The following is a 17761-nucleotide window of genomic DNA, read 5'->3' as shown; positions in this document are numbered from 1 at the left end:
GATGGCATGTTTAGAACAAATCTAAAGTGAATGCACGTTATGTTTTTATTTGGCAGCGTTATATATTTAACGTATTTATCCAATCGAGTCGTTAAATATGATCTCTTTTTTTTTATCAATAACGTCAAGAACGGAGTTTCCCCTTGGTATTAATTAAGTAGCCTACTAACCTACCCAGTCCTAGATAACGATATTTGAATGAAGAGTTGGTACAGTCATAGCTTGGAAAGCGGTATGATTGGTGAAAAGGAAGTCAACTTGCCAGGCTTCTATAGGTGTAATAATCCTCTTTTAACAACGATTGGTCCGCGTCGGGTTTGTGTGGTTCGTAACTTTCATTTTTTCTTATACCGTAAATTCTGTTACACGAGTCAATTTACCATGATCTTCCAATTCAAGACAGGCATGCATGCATAGAACACTTGTCCACAATGTCACCTATACCGTGGCACTGTATTAGGTAAAGAACCTAAAAACAAAAATGTGTCAACATTATTTACACACATCGACCAACATTTTTACTGAGCATACGTGTAACACTGTGCCGTCGGAATGCATGAGCCAGCAAACCAAGCGCACACATTATGCACTAGTTCATTCTGTCGCACCACAATCAGTACTTATGCTACCAAAGCTATAATCAATGATATTAGAGTAATGTGTCAAGAACTACAACATTGATTAAAACATTGATGTCATATGACATTATAACAGTAATACCTCGATCAAATGTTTCCTGAACGCTGAGATCATTGGTGTGGAGTGCCCCGGATATGAGGTGGCCACTTCAAGGAGCAAGCCAAAGATAAACACGTATCAGAAACAGGCTTCAGCAAGGGGATTGCAGCATATTGGGTTGGGAACATGGAATAGTACATACACATGATAAAATAAGGGGTGAGCAGATATATTCGGTTATCCGAGTTTACGCATTTTACAAGGTGTTGGGCAAGAAAATCAAGTGCATTCCTGTGAAAGCGACAAAGATCGGTAAGTTTCGCAGTGCAGTGACAGCTACTGTAGCTAGCCTATCTTAGCTAACTAATGTAGGCTAGCTAGCTTAACTAACGTAGTTAGCATAGCTATAAAGTCTGTGATGGTTTAATTTGATGCAAGTATTACACTAGCTACTGTAGTAAGCCTAGAGAAACGCTAACTGGTAACCTCAATTAAGTATGTTAGCTACATATTTACATTCTGACTTGAGGCAAGTTTATCTTTCAAACCAGAACATGTTGCTATCATTACCACTGTCAAGTTAACCAGGTAGCTAGCTACCGTACATTTATCTCTTCTAGTATAGAGCAGTGTAGACTAATACCCGTCGAGTTACTAGTGTAACTATCTAGCTAACCACCTGAGCTGAGACGGCTAGCAAGAAATGTTGGGGCTGTTAAATTGTTTGATACCCTGATAGCTAAACCTTAACCTACATGTTAGCTAAAGCAAGCTGGCTAACATTAAGTTGTTCCCATTAGAGCTAACTATGCCACTGTACTTTCATTTATTGGACACTACAGAATAGGGTATATTTGGAGAATGCACTTTATTTGACGTTATGCTCTAATGTCAGGTTAAACATTAGGATTTTCATTTCCTGACATGCATATTTTAACCCAATATTTGTTCTTTTAGTTTATCTAGTAGGCTTGCTAGATGGTTTATTTACAATAACTGTTGCTATCTCTTAACAGTTAGAGTTACTGATATTGTTTAAACTGTTCTATCATATTCCAATTTTGTTCTACCCAACAGCTGTGCCTGAGCCCATGATGGTACGTGCAGCCCTCGTAACTGCCACCAGTCTGGTGCTGACTGGAGCAGTGGTTGCCCATGCCTATTTTCTTAAACACCAGTTCTACCCCACAGTGGTGTACCTCACCAAGAGCAGCCCCAGTATGGCGGTGAGTCCAGAGGAGCAAACACACACACACACTTAAATGAAAACATTATGTTATGTCTATCTAATGCTGATTTCCCTCTATCGTGTCAGGTGTTGTACATTCAGGCATTTGTTTTGGTGTTCTTGTTGGGGAAGTTCATGAGGAAAGTCTTTTTTGGACAGCTTAGAGCAGCTGAGATGGAGGTCAGTGTCATCATATCACACGTCACAGTTGGTTTACATCAAACTGTTCTTGTCTAAATGAATGTGTTGCTCAATGACTGGATGGAGTCCCTGATAATGTATACTGCTGCTTATAATTCTGTTTATGCCCCCCAGGCCTAGACTTTTTATTCTGCTCTGTCTAACCAGATGTGTTTCTCCTGTCTTCACTTATCAGTTAGCTCTGAATAAAGTCATTGGATCCCTACCAATGAGCTCTGCCAAAATATTATCATAGACTGTTGAATCAAACTAATTTTCTCACAAATTAAAAATACCATATGGCAAAACAAAGTTGGCCCTCAGGGACAAACTCATGAATAAGTATGCGGTCTGACTGAGCTGGCAAGTTAAACAGAATGTGAGGTTTAACATCCTGCATTCGTCCCGGTTACTTACATACTGGGGTTGATCGGCAAGGAAATTGTGTATCAGTTAAAGTAATAATTTGTCCCTGCTGGTGATAGATTGAGTGTGAGTTTTATCATGTTTTTTACACCCTATCTGTAATTTCAGCTTTTCATTTCCACACCAGTATGGTAATGGAGCTATTGTTCCAGTCTGAACTTCTCCTTCTTCCTGTCTAGCATCTGATTGAACGCTCCTGGTACGCAGTGACTGAGACGTGCCTGGCCTTCACAGTGTTCAGGGACGACTTCTCCCCTCGTTTCGTGGCTCTCTTCACCTTGCTGCTCTTCCTCAAGTGCTTCCATTGGCTGGCTGAAGACAGGGTGGACTTTGTGAGTGACTGGAAAGCTTTTATTCAGCTGAATGAGTGCAGAATAAACCTCAGCTCATTGTGCTGGGAAGGTGGGATTTGTGCATTGTTGATTTATTTGATTATTCTAAGAGAGCTTTTCAAATGTATTGTACCTGATGTGCCTGGCTGTCAGATTTACCTCATGTCTATGTGACCGGTGTGGTTTCACTTGTTCTTTTAGATACCGCCATGGAATGTCTGTCGTCGGCCATTGTGGTAGATTTCTAAACCTAATGTTTTTTTCAAACGCTTCTCTCAGATGGAGAGGAGTCCAAATATATCCTGGGTTTTTCATTTCAGAGTCTTATGTGAGTATTCCTTAAAAAGACCCACCACACTACTGCAATACTGCTGCATTGAGGGGGCGTTTGATGATATGCTCTACTGATACTTTCAGTACAGAACGGTTTTTTAAATTAAGCTGTATGCAAATGCATGAGGTTGCACCTGTTGTAGTCACAGTGCACCAAGGAAACAAAAAACAAAAAACAGTCAGGGTGACTTAAATTGCTTTCTCACAATAATGTGACATTTCCTCAGGGATCAGTCAAGTACCTCTCTACTCTAGAAGCCTGCACATACACACAGGTTTTTGACTGGTCTCCTGTCTGATCCATTGTCTCTCTTGCTCTGCACACAGCCCTGATGGTGCTGCTCGCAGTGCTGGACTTCTTATTTGTCAACCACGCCTGCCATAGTATCATCACTCGTGGAGCCTCTGTCCAGCTCGTTTTTGGATTTGAGGTTTGTAGGCCATACCACAGGGAGATGATTTAATGCCCTAAACCTGGTCCCATTTGAGGACAATGACAGTGATCCTCCTCGCTTTGATTCCTGGATGGGTGAAAACTAAAGGGGGAATAAGGAACAATGCACTTTTTTCAAGATCTAAACCACTCAGAAGAGATGAAGTGTAAAAAACACTCTTTTAACCCCCTCAGTACGCCATCCTGATGACCATGGTGCTGACCACCTTCATCAAGTACACCCTCCACACCGTAGACCTTCAGAGTGAAAACCCCTGGGACAACAAGGCTGTCTACATGCTATACACAGAGCTCTTCACTGGTACAGCCACATTTCATGACCAGTCTGGCGTCCCTGTTTAGTTTTTATGTTAGTTCATTTATTGCCCACTTTTTGGACCCAAAGCCTTAACACACATTTTTGTCTTTATCTAGGCTTCATCAAAGTTCTCCTGTATATGGCGTTCATGACCATCATGATCAAAGTACACACCTTCCCCCTCTTCGCCATCCGACCCATGTACCTGGCTATGAGGTGAGCTCTGGAGCAGCTGTGGTACAACTGGATAACCTGATTCCAGCTGGTGTCTGTCCTTAGCATGCTGCCTGTGTACAATAAGGATCTGGATTGCAATTGGATTTGTAATCTTTTGAAATGCTTTACATTAGTCAAGTGCAATATTGGGGTGGAGTTGCATGTTTTGGGATAAGGTCTTTGGTGTATCAAGTTCAGATAAGTAACTGAAATTGTTCAAATTCTTTGGGCAACATCTACTCCAGGGTTTATATGTTGCCACCAAGCCAAAACATATTGCTGTTTGACATATTCTATGTAATCTGTTCCTCGTTTCTCAGGCAATTCAAGAAAGCTGTGACAGACGCCATCATGTCCAGACGAGCTATCCGCAACATGAACACACTGTGAGTGATGTTGCTGATTTGGTGTTACTAAATGTCTTCTGTTCTCTCCTCTCTTTTTTGTCTCTCTCAACCCCCCCCCCCCCCCCCCCACACACACACACACACACACACACACACACACACACACACACACACACTCTAACACTGTCAAGGTTAGGTTGTAATTATTAGGTTTTTGTCACTAATAAGCTACTTGTTGTCCTGGTTCACTGCTGCTGTAACTGTGCAATTTCCCTTGGGAATCAATAAAGTTCCATCTATGTATTTAGGTTCAGTATTCTTGCTTGTTAATGACCTTTATCCTGGTGTGTCACCAGTTACCCGGACGCAACCCCTGAAGATCTTCAGGCCTCTGACAACGTTTGTATTATTTGCCGTGAGGAGATGGTCACTGGAGCTAAGAAACTTCCCTGCAACCACATCTTCCACTCGAGGTATGCAGTTTTACACTGAAAATGTTTCTCAAACTTTATTTTGGTTTTCACTCCTATTTGATAAGCATCTATCTCCTTTTTCTCTCTCTCCTTTTTCTGGCTGTTTTCTCTCTTCTCTTGGTCCCCCAGCTGCCTGCGCTCGTGGTTTCAGAGGCAGCAGACGTGTCCCACCTGTCGCATGGACGTCCTCCGGGCTTCCAACCCCAATCAGACGCCCGTGCCGGCCCCAGCCCCGCCCGCTGCCCCAGCTGCCCCCGCCAACGCCCCGGCCCCTCCTGTGAACGGTGAACAGAAGCACAGGATATCAAAGCGTATTATCCGAGTACTTACTTAGTATCCAAGTACTATATCCCCAGTAACTTTATGACATGTTATCACGCTCGCACATTTTACAATTATTTTACAATGTTTGTCCCTCACTGTGAGCTCCCAAGCAGCTTCTAAAGAGCCTTCCTTACTTCTGTTCTCCAGTGGCCCCAGGAATGATGCCTCACTTCCCCCCTGGCCTCTTCCCCTTCTGGGGTCCGTTCCCTGGGGCAGCCCCTCCCGCTGGGGCTCCTGGCGCCCAGGGCCCCGCAGATACCCCACAAGCTAACACGGACACGAGTCAAACTCAGGGAGCAGGTTAGATGTTCACATTGCAATGAACTGGGATTCAGAGCAGCCGTCATTTGTTACTGACAGTGATTTGGCCGAAAGGCACATGATGGGAAATCCCTCTGAAGGATGACCACATTTATTACGAGCCTTGTCCTAATGGTGTGTGTGTGTGCGTTAGGTGCCGGTCGCCCCACTGGTGTCGATGGAGGTGCTGCTGCTCCTGGTAACCCTGGAGGAGCTATCCCAGGGTTCCCCTTCTCCTTCCCCCCTCCTCCATTCCCATCTGCCCCGTGGTTGCCTATGCCGCCTCCCCCTCCATTTGGTGAGCATGTCCAGCTTTTTTACTACTTAGGGGAAAAATATGTATTCCTTTATTTTTGAATAACCTTTGCATAAATTCTTGATATCATTGTAATTGGAATAGCATTGAAAGATTCAAAGTATTCAACGTCAATTTTTTTTTAAAGAAAAGGCATTTCATGCTTACTCATGACTTACTCAGGCGTGTGGTCTTTATTTCACATGTATGTTTCCGTGTCTCCCAGTTTCGTCGATGCCGCCCCCTCCCCCGTCCCTGTCCAGCCTGTCTGAGGCAGAGCTCAGGGAGCTGGAGCAGGAGGGCCGGAGAGGCCTGGAGGCCAGGCTGCAGTGTCTCAACAACATCCACACGCTGCTGGACGCCGCCATGCTCAACATCCATCACTACCTGACCACCGTCGCCACACTCACGTACGCTCTTGTTCACACACACACACACACACACACACAGGCTTTCTCCTCTCCAGCCCTCAATGGAATTCACTCATAGAATGAAGAGGAAGTCAGTTTGTTGCATCTTTCTCTTCTGCTGCTTGGTACAATCGTGACAGAGCTCTTCCGCTCTCTCCTCAGTCCCCCACGGCCTCAGTCCAGCACCGGAACGGCCAATGGGTCGACAGTGGCAGAGTCCTCCCCCCCTTCTGCGAATGGTCCTGATGACCAGAATCAGACCCAGGACCAAACCCAGGAGGACAGCTCCCAGAGCTGTAAGTCTGAACTGCCCGTGAAGGTCTAAAAAATAATTGAAGTATTGGTGGAAAATTTGTAGGAAGATAAGTGCAAAGAATGTGGTATGATGTGAGCCTCCTCTCTTATGGTGTGATTATGTAAATTAGTGTTGTGTATTTCCAGCATAGGTTAAGAGTCCTTGCAGTGATGGTGTACTTAAGATCTTCCTTTTCTCTCCTCACCAACCCCAAGCTGAACCTGCAATTGGGGCAGAAGGCTTTTCCCAGCCCGCGGACTCCACCACCACTGCGCTCGGTGAAAATGACGAGGTGAGGGAAGAGGAGGAGGCTGTGGATGGGGGTGAGCCTAATGCCGCAGAGCTGAGGCGCCGCCGACTTCGCAAGTTGGAGACCTCACCTCCACCTCCAGAAGATCACTGATCACATCTGCTGATTTATAGGACTTATGGAAATGACTTATCGGTCACCTCCACCCCCCCCCCCCCCCCCCACTCCATTTTCTCTGGGTCTGCGTGCCCCCCTTCCCCTACACGATGCCTGAGCGATTAACCCAGAAGGTCAGGAAAAAAGGAACATCCTCGTTTCTGGAATTTTCTTTATTGGGATGTATACCATATAATTATTATTTTTTTCCTCACAGTGACATTTATACAAACTTGTACGCAGGTCCTTGCAAGTCTTGCGAATTTAGCGGAACGATGTTGCAGTTCAAAATGCAGGCCATAATTCTTAAGACGGTGACTAGATATGAAGACTGTTTTAAATCTCGGGGGTCACTGGCGCACAATTTCACCTCTGTATCTCCTTGTAAGGATTTAACCCAGCCGTGCGATTTGTTGCTTTTTGTTTTTGTTTACTGTAAATCTTATCACTCTTTATAGCCTGACTTGTCAGATGACGTTCCATACAGAATAAGGTCTGACTGTTCAAATACGATTTGGGTCAAATTAGATGTAGTGTCTGGATTTATGGACATAGAAGTTGTCATTTTTTCTGTCTGATCTCTAGATTTTTTTGTAAGGGTATTATAAATTAAGTGGGTTGAATGAACCTGTACATACTGTATAAAGAGTTTTAATAGGATGATCTGTACATAACGCAGAATAAACCATTAAAATTGAATTGTGCTGTGTCACTGTGTAAAAAAAGAACTGTTGTAATGTTTTATTTGCTTTATAGACAGTAAAGTAAAAATGAAATTCCCTTCAATTATTCCTCAGGTGAAAATAGGTATGTGGCCTTTAAAAGCTGTTAACCTTAAAAAGTTACATTTGTAACACACAAAAAAACAAGTACAACAGTTATCTATATTACAAAGGTTACTGAGAATAATGTCTAGCCTACCTGTTATAACAAAAGGAAAATCCATTCACCTCCATTTGGTAATTGGTTCTGAGGGGCAACATTTCTATAAAACATTATGGTGTGTTATACAAAGACATAAATACATTGATTGGTCATGCTAAAATGCTGGGTAGTGGTATTAACACTATCCTTTATAGCAATGACTATAAAATGGTGTGTTTTGATCTCAAGGTGCATAATCAACTCTGGTTGATGACTTCCTGAGTTTTTAGTGCAAAGACGCATTGGTCCAATGGGTGGTGACAAGCCTCCTGTATTTCCCTTCAGCGGCTCACAACCACTTCTCCTTCCCCCTCTCCCCCCAAAAAATGAATCAGTTCTGAGGGGTGGAGTAGAAAGAGTGGTGCTGGTCATTTTCGGCTGTGTTGCTGGCAAAGAGAAGGGGAGTTGTCTCCTTCGATCCATACCAACTATATGAGAAAAAACAGAATTCATGATTTCAATTAGCAAACAGCCTTTAGGCAAACTTGACTAAAAGTAAGTTCACACAGGGTAGAAGTGCCATCTACCCTGTGTGTGGCTGGGCGCTGTGGGCCCACGGAACAGGCGATTCCCCATCCACTCCCTGTGGATCATCAAAGAAATACGGGCGGGGAAGTCTGTTATTGATGACGATGCTGCTGACCTTGGAGAGAAAACAAAACAGAGGTGCTCATAAGAAAAAGGCCCCAGCTCTATCAATTGGCTAGCATTGGTTAAATGGCCATTATCAGAGGATTCTATATCTATATTCCATGTCCCATACTGTTCAGGAATATCTTTACAATGACAACTGAATGGGACCAAATAAATCATGAATGGAAGACGCCATGGAGGAACATGGTAGCTAACACACTTATCTCCCCACGAAGCAACAGTGGGTTGGAGATTGGATTCAGGCAAGGCCATAATATTCAAATCTGGTCAAAATGTCCCCCCCAATATATTGATATAAAAATATAAATGTGCTACGCTATGACAGGCAACCACGCACGCTGTCCGAAATTATCATTACAAATTTAATTCGTCCCCCCCAATGTTGACTCCATGGCTACGGCCTTGGATTCAGGGCCTGCTGACACCTACCGCTTCCTGAGGTGGCCGTCGAACCCTGAATATGAGGATGAGCAGGCTGGTTGGGAGCAGCTCCCATATGAAGAGAATGGCCCCAAAAGCCAGGTAGCCACGGTCCCCTAGTTCACTACGAAGGTCAGCCTTGAGGCCAGCCAAAACATAAAACCGTCATCATGATGCATCTCACTGTAGAACTTGAAGCTGGCATAAACGTTGAGAAACTCTTAGTGAGTATTACCTGGTCAGAGATGTTGTACCAGTCAAAGTCGAACGACTCCACCCTGCAGCTGTGTGACAGCATAAGGACAGCCAGGTTGTAACAGGCCCTACTGGAGAACAGCAGGATGACACCTGCTCCCAGCACTGCCGTACGACACAGTGTCGTACCCTGTGGAGAACCACAGAAAGCTGTGTCAGACCAAACAACGAATACTTTACGAGATTTCCACAGTTGAGTCACCGCTGTGTACTTTGTGCTGTACCTCTTGTATCCAGTATGTCAATTTGAATAACAATTGTGCAAATGCAGGTGACTCTTGAAGCCACATAAGTCAAACCTTTTGTATAGTTCTCCTTTTTTAATCTTGATTCACGACCTACCTTACTGTGTAGGTAAAGGTTGGTGGTAGGTGACCGGCGAGCCAGAACAAGCAACAGGCCGGCGAGGCATACTGCCTCAAGGATGAAGAGAAGGTCGTTGACCAAGACCCGGACCAGAACCAAACTCCATGTTCGGCCTCCATCTTCCCCGCGCTGGCCGAGAACAGCACACACCACGTTGACACACAAGAACAAGACGCTTAATGTGGCGTACATACAGCGTGCCAAACACCTAGGAGAAAAGGTAGGGTTTGACAAAGGTCAATCTTGGCACTTGGTTTCATTGAGACAATAATGTTCTTTCAAAGAAAAAAAATAATCTTAAAAAGTTTATTTGTGGGGCCTTTCTGCCTTAATTATTTTTTACAGTGACAATCTAGAGAGACAGAAAATGGAGGGAAAGAGAGAGAAAGGATGACTGGCAGCGCTCCAAACCTTTTTTCTCAAATGGGAAACATGATTATCAAAGAAATTATGACTGCGGTGAAGGAAGCTGATACTCACAGTTCTTTGCCAGGCTCTGAGCTGTACTTTTCTCTCACTTTCAGTAACACCTACACAAAGAGTAAAAGACACTTCTATGAAACACAATTCTTCGAACAGAATGCAATACCATGAAAACAAACATAGCCCAAAATCTATTTACTCTTCCCATTCAAATATTAGGAGTTATTACTTTTTGCCTGTCTTACCTGAGTGAAGTAGAGATTAATGAGGCTGAGGGTGAAGAACTGCAAGCACACAGGGAAGCAGTAGAGCAGCCAATAGATGGGCGTGGGCAGATGGTTGGCCTCCAGGGCATTGCAGAAGTAAAAGGAGAACAGAGTGGTACGAAGGGCAGCCCAAAGTAGGCATAAAAACAAGAAAACACTCTGGTAGCTCCACCGCTTGTGTCGATAAAGTAAGAGGAGCCAAAGCTGGGCATATACTACCAGAAAGAGGCTTCCATACAGAGCAGTGTAGAGTATGGTGATTCCAAGCTCTACTGATGGGGCAACTGCTGGATGCAGAGGGATAGGGGGAGACAGGGATGAGTTGGGGGGCAATGGAGGTGTGACTGGAGCTTCCATTTATGTGCAGGCCCACTGCAAACACGTGTCACAAGTGAAACAAGCGCCTCTGTTTGAATACAATCAGCAATGTGTTCTCATCGAATAGGCTAGTGTGCACAATACACTTGCAAGCGCCTTGGTGGGTCCATTTTATGAAATAAAACAGGCTAAGAGCTAAGTTAAATGCTCTTCCAAGCACATTTGACCTGTGAACACATACAAAACATAAAGTTAGTTTATCAGACAGAGATAGCTAGACATCGCTCATTGGTAGATTACGGTTCTTATCTTTGTTAACGCAGCAAGTACCAGCACTACAATGAGCAGACAACGTTATGCAATGGGGAACTCCATGTTCCCAAATGAAAGTGAAAATGTCGATGGCATTTCTTTAATGTAGCCGAATCTATTTAGACTTGTCCAATCCTAAATGTAATTTAGTACGACACAACCTCTTGCTCGATGACGTTTGCGAGTTAAGCACATCGAAGAAAACCAATGAAAACAGTGACATACACTGACAGTGACAATACTACTATTGTTCTTGGTGAACACTATCCTTAGCTACATAGCGACTAACGTTAATTATTTCCTTTACGTTAACCTTTCGGAGTTCCTTCGAGTTATTAACGATTTCCACTTAAATAGGTTACTTCTACAGACAATAAATAAAGAGTTACAAAAGATTACTGTGTAGTGTAGCTCCAAGTAGCTAGAGCTGTAGTTGTAACGCAACGTTGACGATCAACGTTACTTGCTGCGTTTCTAATTAAGCCTAGTCTCCGTTAACTACGTTTAATGTGTGTTACTTAACTATATATAAACTAGCTATATATAAGATGCATTCCTATTTAAACCTTTACCTTGTCCGAAGTTATTCTGCTTCTCGACCAAGAGATTTGGGGTTTGTTTACTCCTTTAATCCTTCATTTCCGTATTTCGTGACGTAGTTGATTGTGGGTGGGGCAAAAATACTTATTTGCAGTTAACAGTCCACGCGCAGGAACTTCTGTTTACTTCTGAGTTTTGTGTGTGCGCGATCTGTATACAGTCTCCGTTGTTAAATATATTATGTTGCCAATAATTAGCTGCAATTGGTAACAACAAAGGTGACTACTTGTTTATTAACTATTTGAGAAAATAATTAGTGTGACGTTGCTAGCCAGCCAACTGTCTATTACATTGACAACGTTTGGCTAACACACTAGTTAACAGTACTGTAATCAGCTTTACTGGGAATAGATAAAAGAACATCCGAAGATGCCAATGGAGCTACGAACCAGATCTCTCCAAAGAAACAGATCGCCAGCGAGAAGGTCTACCCGTCACAGACGTGGGTTCCCAGGTTCGGAGGTTGGTATGTTTGAATTTAGCTTAACCAAACTCTCCCGCCTTCCTCTTCCTGTGAAATTGCATAGCCACGTAGTTAGCTGGCAGGCGCACAAAGTGAGCGGCCACCCATTCTCCATCCTTGTTCGTGCACCCACAACGAACACATAAGAAATCTGAAAAATGGTAAGAAACAACACAAGCTTAGATCAACTTTTAAAATGTTATGCTTAGCTAACTGAAAGCTGTTGTTATACTTAAATTCTTGCCATGGAACAACATTACGTTTCTACCTTTCTTGACAAGGCTACTAAACTGAAGTGCGGGCGTTTTCAGCGAACACTAACGCTGACAAGTGTGTCCTGTTAACTTTGAAGTTACCTCAAGTTGTTGACTTTGTACTGCTAGGACTCGGAGTCTTTCCAGAAGCAAGTGAGTGACTCCGATAGCGACAATGATAGCCGTTCACCTCAGGTACAAGAGGAAGGCGGAGAGAGTGTCTCGCAGGAAGCCACGGTAAGGTGTTTACTTACCTACTCTTTCATCATTGTCTTCAAAGGTACATACCAAAACGAGTTAAAAATAGCAATACGGGTTGTGTAACGTTTTTTTCAAAACAGCTAACTTTGTCAGAATTGTGTCATGGGTTTGGGTGTATGTATATTTCTATGTATGTGTGTGTATTATAGAAATAAAATGTGAAATTCATTTCAACAGGGTTTGAAGGATTGTGCTGTCGTGTTGAACCGACTCAATCCCGAAGATGAAGAAAAAGAAGACCTTAACCGAAAAAGTGGAAAACAGCCTGTCTCAAGAATCCCCACTTTCCAAAGCACGCTAGCCAAGAAAAAACCCACCGGCGGCATTGAGCCAACTGCTCCATCTTTTACCAAGAAAGAGGCTCAGAACCAGATGAGCCAACTCACTGGAAAATCTAGCAGCAGTGGAGACATATCAAAATCAAAACTGCCAAATATGAGAGAAACTACTCTTATTCCACCATCCATGCTGCATCCAACTAGCAGCTCAGATCAAACAATCCCCTCTGGTGATGTTCCTACGCCGGCTCTACCAAAAAAACAATCTCCATATCCACTGACAGAGGAGGCTTCAGAAGAGCTTCATTTCATGACTGTAGACCCACGTCCAGCCCTCAGGGCAGAATCGGGGGACTATGTCCCAGACCTACCCGATGAGGCCCAATATTCTATGACTCATTACACAAATGAGAGAGCTCCCTCCCGAACTGCACCAAAAGGCACAGAGGAAGATTCTAAGGCACAGGTCATGTCCAGAGCTGAAAATATAGAACATTTGGAGATGTCTGATGCTAACGAGAAGGACCAAACAGATCCACATCCTCATCTATATTTAGATGAGGATGTGGGGGACTGTGATGACATGCCTCCCTGTAAGGTGGATGGATCTCTGGACATTGAATTTGTGTTGAAGGACTGTGCTTCTGACTCCACCTGCCTTGATGAGCCTGTCATTGAGAAGCCCAGTGTGGAGAGCCTCAGTGTGCCTGAGCCGGCTCGTGAGACTCAAAAGCAACCTGTCAACCATGGGAATGTTTCTGAAACACCTTGTACAGATACTACAGGGATCCTGTCAGCAGCTGGGAAAACATCCGCAACCAGAAAAGCACAGGTCAGGCAGGGGTTATGTGGCATTACGGAAAGGCATTTAATATTTATTTTGCTTTTACGCTACTGTGTTCAATTCCATTTTTGCTGGTTGTTCTCCTAGTGAAATGTCAGTGTGTCTAACTATCACTGTGACTCTTTTTGCAGACATCTGGCTGCTGGAGTTTTTTACTCTTCTGCCTATTACCTTCTACTCTGCTTCTTGTTGGTGGGTTGGGTCAGCATGTGTGGCACTATGGGCCTCCATTGTCAGTGTCACACTTAGTGGCTCAGTTGCAGCTCCACTGGTTGGAGGGATTTTTGATGTCACAAGAGGTGTGCAGCACAGATTGTCGGTGAGAGAGCCACATATGTCAAGTACTCTTTTTGTTTTAAAAGTGATGGCCTGTTTGTCTTATGTACAAAATCAGTTGGACATGTTTTCATGGTTTAACTGTACATTTTGTACAAAACTACATTGTACATTGTATTACTGTATTTGGCAATTTACACTACTGCTCTCATAGAAGAGATGATCACCAAATCCTGTATTTCTTTGTAGGCACCATAGTGGTTTTCAAACAATGTTTGTTCCCTCTCTCCCCTGCAGTGTCCATCTGGTTGAGAGCATCCCTCAGGGTCTCTATCCATCAGAATCCTCCACACTCTTACCAAGCATCTACAACACCTGGATTGATCTGCTAAAGAAGGCAAACCGCTCTGTCGACATAGCTGCCTTCTATGTCACTCTTAGAGACACTGACCAAGGTTTCACAGAGCCTACTACCTCACAGGTATCGAATGGTATACATTTTGAACATTTGTTTAATGAGATAATTGTTTCAGATATGTCATATAGCCTGTCTTGGCATAACAATTTAATTAATTCCCTACTGTAATACATGTACTGTGCAGGGTAAAGACGTATTTAAAGAGCTGATGCAACTTCAGTCCAGAGGGCTGAAACTTCAGATAGCTGTCAACGGTCCTCAGTCTTCCACTCAAGACGCATCTGATTTGGCTGCAACAGGTAGTAGTAGTCATTTCAATTTAGTCATCACACACACCATAGAAAGCATAAACGGTATACAATCTCAAACACAATATTGATAAACCGTCTAGACGGTATAAACAAGGTCAAGTCCGTGTATACGTAAATGATGGCAAAACGCGTAATGCTTAAATATTCCTATTCTACATTGTTATTGATTTATGTACCCTTCAGAAAATAATAATAAAATATTTCATAATACTTATATATTGTAACTCTCAAATTGATTAATGAACCATTCTAGGTAGATAGGCAGGCTATGTTCAAGAAACAGTCGCTGTTCCCTTTAAATGAAAATGTACCACATATGTGAATTGCTGCTAGAATAATTGAGAAATTCTGTGAATTATTAAACTTTAATGTATAGATTCCATGTAAATATTTGACCGTTTAATAGGTGCTCTAAACCTCTTTTATTCATCTCTATTGTTGTCCTAGGTGCAGAGGTCAGAGAGGTAGATCTCCAGTCCATCACAGGAGGGATCGTCCACACCAAGTTATGGGTGGTTGATCAGAAACACCTTTACCTTGGGAGTGCAAACATGGACTGGCGTTCCCTTACACAGGTCAGTTCTGACCCAGTGCTTTCAGTTTGTTTTCTTCAATGCACCTGAAATCCCATTTTACACTTAACACCTTGTAGTCTGTGTAACACCTGTAATTTAGTTTTAGTTCAAGGACACCAGAGAAATTGTGAGGAATCAGTACTCCACACACCACGAATGACCTCTTCAGCTATACTTGATTTGAATTTCCTTGTTTCGTAAATGTTCTTTTCCCGTGCATTTCAGGTGAAGGAAGTTGGAATAGCTGTGGAGGACTGCAGCTGCCTGGCTCAGGATGCATCGCGGATATTTGGGATCTACTGGAGCATAGGCGCTCAGAAGCATGGCTTTCTACCTCCCTATTGGCCTGCTCGCTATTCTGCCCTGTCTAGCGCCGAGCACCCCCTAACTCTGAAGCTCAATGGAGTCCCTGCTCAAGTCTATCTGTCTGTGAGTTTATCAGACTGGCTGACTGAGTTTGGTCTTTAGAAGAGGCCTACTTTTCTCTTCCCTCGTGATAACTCTGACTTGACTGAATTGGTGAAATCAAGGTCCAGCCCTGAAGATCTCATCATTTCAGTGTGATCAGTGGAGAGAGGGTGAGAAGACCTGTTTGAACGTTGTCATAATCTTACCCCTAACATGTGTATCTGTTGTTATGTTTCAGAGCGCTCCTCCCCAGATATCTGCACGGGGGCGCTCAGACGACCTCACCGCCATTCTGTCTGTCATCGCAGACGCTCAGAAGTTTGTTTACATCTCAGTCATGGATTTTCTTCCCCTCTCAGAGTTCACAAAGCCCATCAGGTGACTTGCCAGCTCACTATGTAAATGTAGCATCACTCCCAGTCTGTGTGTGTGTGTGTGTGTGTGTGAGCCAGAAGTGGGATATTCACATACATGTTGTGTCCTTACAAGTATGCAATTTTAAACAAAGCAGGATATATATACATACATACACACGCACATACACACACACACACACACACACAGTCCCACCTTCAGTGTGACTTGTAATGCCACAATAGTGAATACATTACCCTGTGTTTGTGTAATAATACAATAAAAATACTATAGGTTCTGGCCTGCAATTGACTCTGCTATACGGGCTTCGGCATGCACCAAGGGAGTCGAGGTAAACTTGCTGGTGAGCTGCTGGGCGCACTCCCGAAGCTCTATGTTTGTCTTCCTGCAGTCTCTGACTGTCCTCAACACCCCCCCCCTGAAGTGCAACATCAACGTGGTATGTTGGATGTCCTTGTTATTTTAGTAGTGTTTAGTTTTTTCAACTTATCATGTACTTTATTGACCCTTGTGGGGGTATGAATGTGCTGAAAAATATTTGGCCTATTAGAAGGCAATGTTGGACTACCTTTTTATTCAGATCCGCATGAAGATTCCATATGGGGAGTAAAGAATATAGATGTTTTTTTGTTTTGTTTTACAGTCTTGACATTTTTCGATTTCATTGAAAGTGCTGAAACACTTGGAGTACATTCACTAGATTTAGATTCACCTCCAGAGTGTCTAATTGGGGTATATATTGTCATTATCATGGTTGATGTTTTACAGAAAGTCTTTGAAGTGCCCTCCACGCCTGAGCAGAAGAAAATACCATTTGCCCGTGTTAACCATGCCAAGTACATGGTTACAGACAGAGTTGTCTACATAGGTACTTTATATCAATGTTCCAAATCAATTACTGTTTCTCATGAGATCAACTAGACCAGGGGTCTCCCACCTTGTTCCTCAGATCTACCTGCATGTAGGTTTTTGCTCCAATACTAATCTAGCACACCTGATTCTAATAATTAGCTGGTTGATAAGGTGTGTAGTGTTGAATCAGGTCAAATAAGTATTGTTGGAGAAAAAAGCAACAGGCATGTAGCTCTCCAGGAACAGGCTTGGACACCCCTGAACTAGACTGAGCATGGTTTGATGTGACATCCAAATACTGATATCAGCTGCTGTTCTCTTGTTATACAGGGACTTCAAACTGGTCAGAGAACTACTTTACTCAGACTGCAGGTGTGGGATTGGTGGTGAACCATACTGGTTCTGGGATGAGTGAAGGCCAGAGCACTTTGCAGAGCCAACTGCAAGAGGTTTTCCAAAGGGACTGGACATCTGAGAATGCTAGACATCTGTCAAATGAGGATGTCAAGAACTGTGGAAGACGATGAACAATATTATGCCAGCAAAAACAAACTATGTTGGCTTTCTCCTATACTGTAGTTGACATCGGTATCGTTGTAAAGTTGCTTTACATTGTCTCTTCACGTCATCTTTTATTTTATTTTTGGTGCTTTTTTCACAATTGGTGTTTTACTGTATACATGTTTCCATACAGCTATTATGTCATTTTTTATACACTTTATTTTTACAGATGTAATTCTTCACCATTCTTCTTCAGCTTCTTTGACGATACCTTATGGCAGGTGTACAATGTACTTGTGTTTAAATCTAATAAACTATTTCTGTGTTTGAGAAAGTTGTGTTTTACCATGAAATTTCAATAGAATAATAATTGTACTAGATATTTGAGATTTTATTGAAAAGTTGGGACTTT

General features: G+C 43.1%; 3 protein-coding genes across 5 annotated transcripts; 2 read left to right on the top strand and 1 right to left on the bottom strand.

Moving 5' to 3' along the window:
- Positions 1-645: 645 nt before the first annotated feature.
- syvn1 (synovial apoptosis inhibitor 1, synoviolin) lies at positions 646-7704 on the top strand. Its single transcript, XM_062476565.1, has 16 exons — positions 646-990; positions 1756-1904; positions 1994-2086; positions 2692-2844; positions 3124-3172; positions 3505-3608; positions 3806-3932; positions 4046-4145; positions 4466-4531; positions 4849-4965; positions 5095-5249; positions 5437-5589; positions 5744-5887; positions 6111-6294; positions 6457-6590; positions 6805-7704. Exons 2-16 carry the CDS (start codon positions 1770-1772, stop codon positions 6990-6992), a joined length of 1902 nt encoding a protein of 633 aa, XP_062332549.1. The 5' UTR covers positions 646-990; positions 1756-1769; the 3' UTR covers positions 6993-7704.
- Positions 7705-7712: 8 nt separating this feature from the next.
- On the bottom strand, positions 7713-11941 carry gpr137 (G protein-coupled receptor 137). 2 transcript variants are annotated; one of them, XM_062476569.1, is made up of 9 exons: positions 11923-11941; positions 11506-11566; positions 10283-10848; positions 10095-10144; positions 9591-9822; positions 9229-9378; positions 9003-9131; positions 8447-8562; positions 7713-8347 (listed from the first exon to the last, which is right to left on the bottom strand). In XM_062476569.1, exons 3-9 carry the CDS (start codon positions 10658-10660, stop codon positions 8251-8253), a joined length of 1152 nt encoding a protein of 383 aa, XP_062332553.1. In that variant the 5' UTR covers positions 10661-10848; positions 11506-11566; positions 11923-11941; the 3' UTR covers positions 7713-8250. The 2 variants fall into 2 exon arrangements, with proteins under 2 accessions (XP_062332553.1, XP_062332552.1); XM_062476568.1 differs by lacking the exon at positions 11923-11941 and having other exon boundaries at positions 11506-11656.
- Positions 11649-17683, top strand: pld7 (phospholipase D family, member 7). 2 transcript variants are annotated; one of them, XM_062476563.1, is made up of 12 exons: positions 11649-11995; positions 12380-12487; positions 12689-13621; positions 13765-13952; positions 14207-14390; positions 14512-14626; positions 15086-15213; positions 15439-15642; positions 15860-15999; positions 16270-16435; positions 16765-16864; positions 17179-17683. In XM_062476563.1, exons 1-12 carry the CDS (start codon positions 11903-11905, stop codon positions 17373-17375), a joined length of 2556 nt encoding a protein of 851 aa, XP_062332547.1. In that variant the 5' UTR covers positions 11649-11902; the 3' UTR covers positions 17376-17683. The 2 variants fall into 2 exon arrangements, with proteins under 2 accessions (XP_062332547.1, XP_062332548.1); XM_062476564.1 differs by lacking the exon at positions 11649-11995 and adding an exon at positions 12047-12157.
- The last annotated feature ends 78 nt before the right edge of the window (positions 17684-17761 follow it).

Source organism: Osmerus eperlanus, chromosome 13 (assembly GCF_963692335.1).
Source record: "Osmerus eperlanus chromosome 13, fOsmEpe2.1, whole genome shotgun sequence".
NCBI lineage: Eukaryota > Metazoa > Chordata > Actinopteri > Osmeriformes > Osmeridae > Osmerus > Osmerus eperlanus.
Note: the sequence above shows the minus strand (reverse complement) of the source record. Positions and strands in the feature narration are given on the sequence as shown.

Excerpts from the sequence above, each read along its gene's own strand:
- syvn1 (XM_062476565.1), top strand. The coding sequence starts at position 1,770 with ATGATGGTACGTGCAGCCCTCGTAACTGCCACCAGTCTGGTGCTGACT. Across the intron at positions 2,845-3,123 it reads CTGAAGACAGGGTGGACTTT|ATGGAGAGGAGTCCAAATAT; the intron begins GTGAGTGACTGG and ends CGCTTCTCTCAG. Across the intron at positions 3,933-4,045 it reads ATACACAGAGCTCTTCACTG|GCTTCATCAAAGTTCTCCTG; the intron begins GTACAGCCACAT and ends GTCTTTATCTAG.
- gpr137 (XM_062476569.1), bottom strand. The coding sequence starts at position 10,660 with ATGGAAGCTCCAGTCACACCTCCATTGCCCCCCAACTCATCCCTGTCT. Across the intron at positions 8,563-9,002 it reads GACGGCCACCTCAGGAAGCG|GTCAGCAGCATCGTCATCAA; the intron begins GTAGGTGTCAGC and ends TTTCTCTCCAAG. Across the intron at positions 8,348-8,446 it reads AGCGCCCAGCCACACACAGG|TTGGTATGGATCGAAGGAGA; the intron begins GTAGATGGCACT and ends TTTCTCATATAG.
- pld7 (XM_062476563.1), top strand. The coding sequence starts at position 11,903 with ATGCCAATGGAGCTACGAACCAGATCTCTCCAAAGAAACAGATCGCCA. Across the intron at positions 16,000-16,269 it reads GAGTTCACAAAGCCCATCAG|GTTCTGGCCTGCAATTGACT; the intron begins GTGACTTGCCAG and ends AAAATACTATAG. Across the intron at positions 16,865-17,178 it reads AGACAGAGTTGTCTACATAG|GGACTTCAAACTGGTCAGAG; the intron begins GTACTTTATATC and ends CTTGTTATACAG.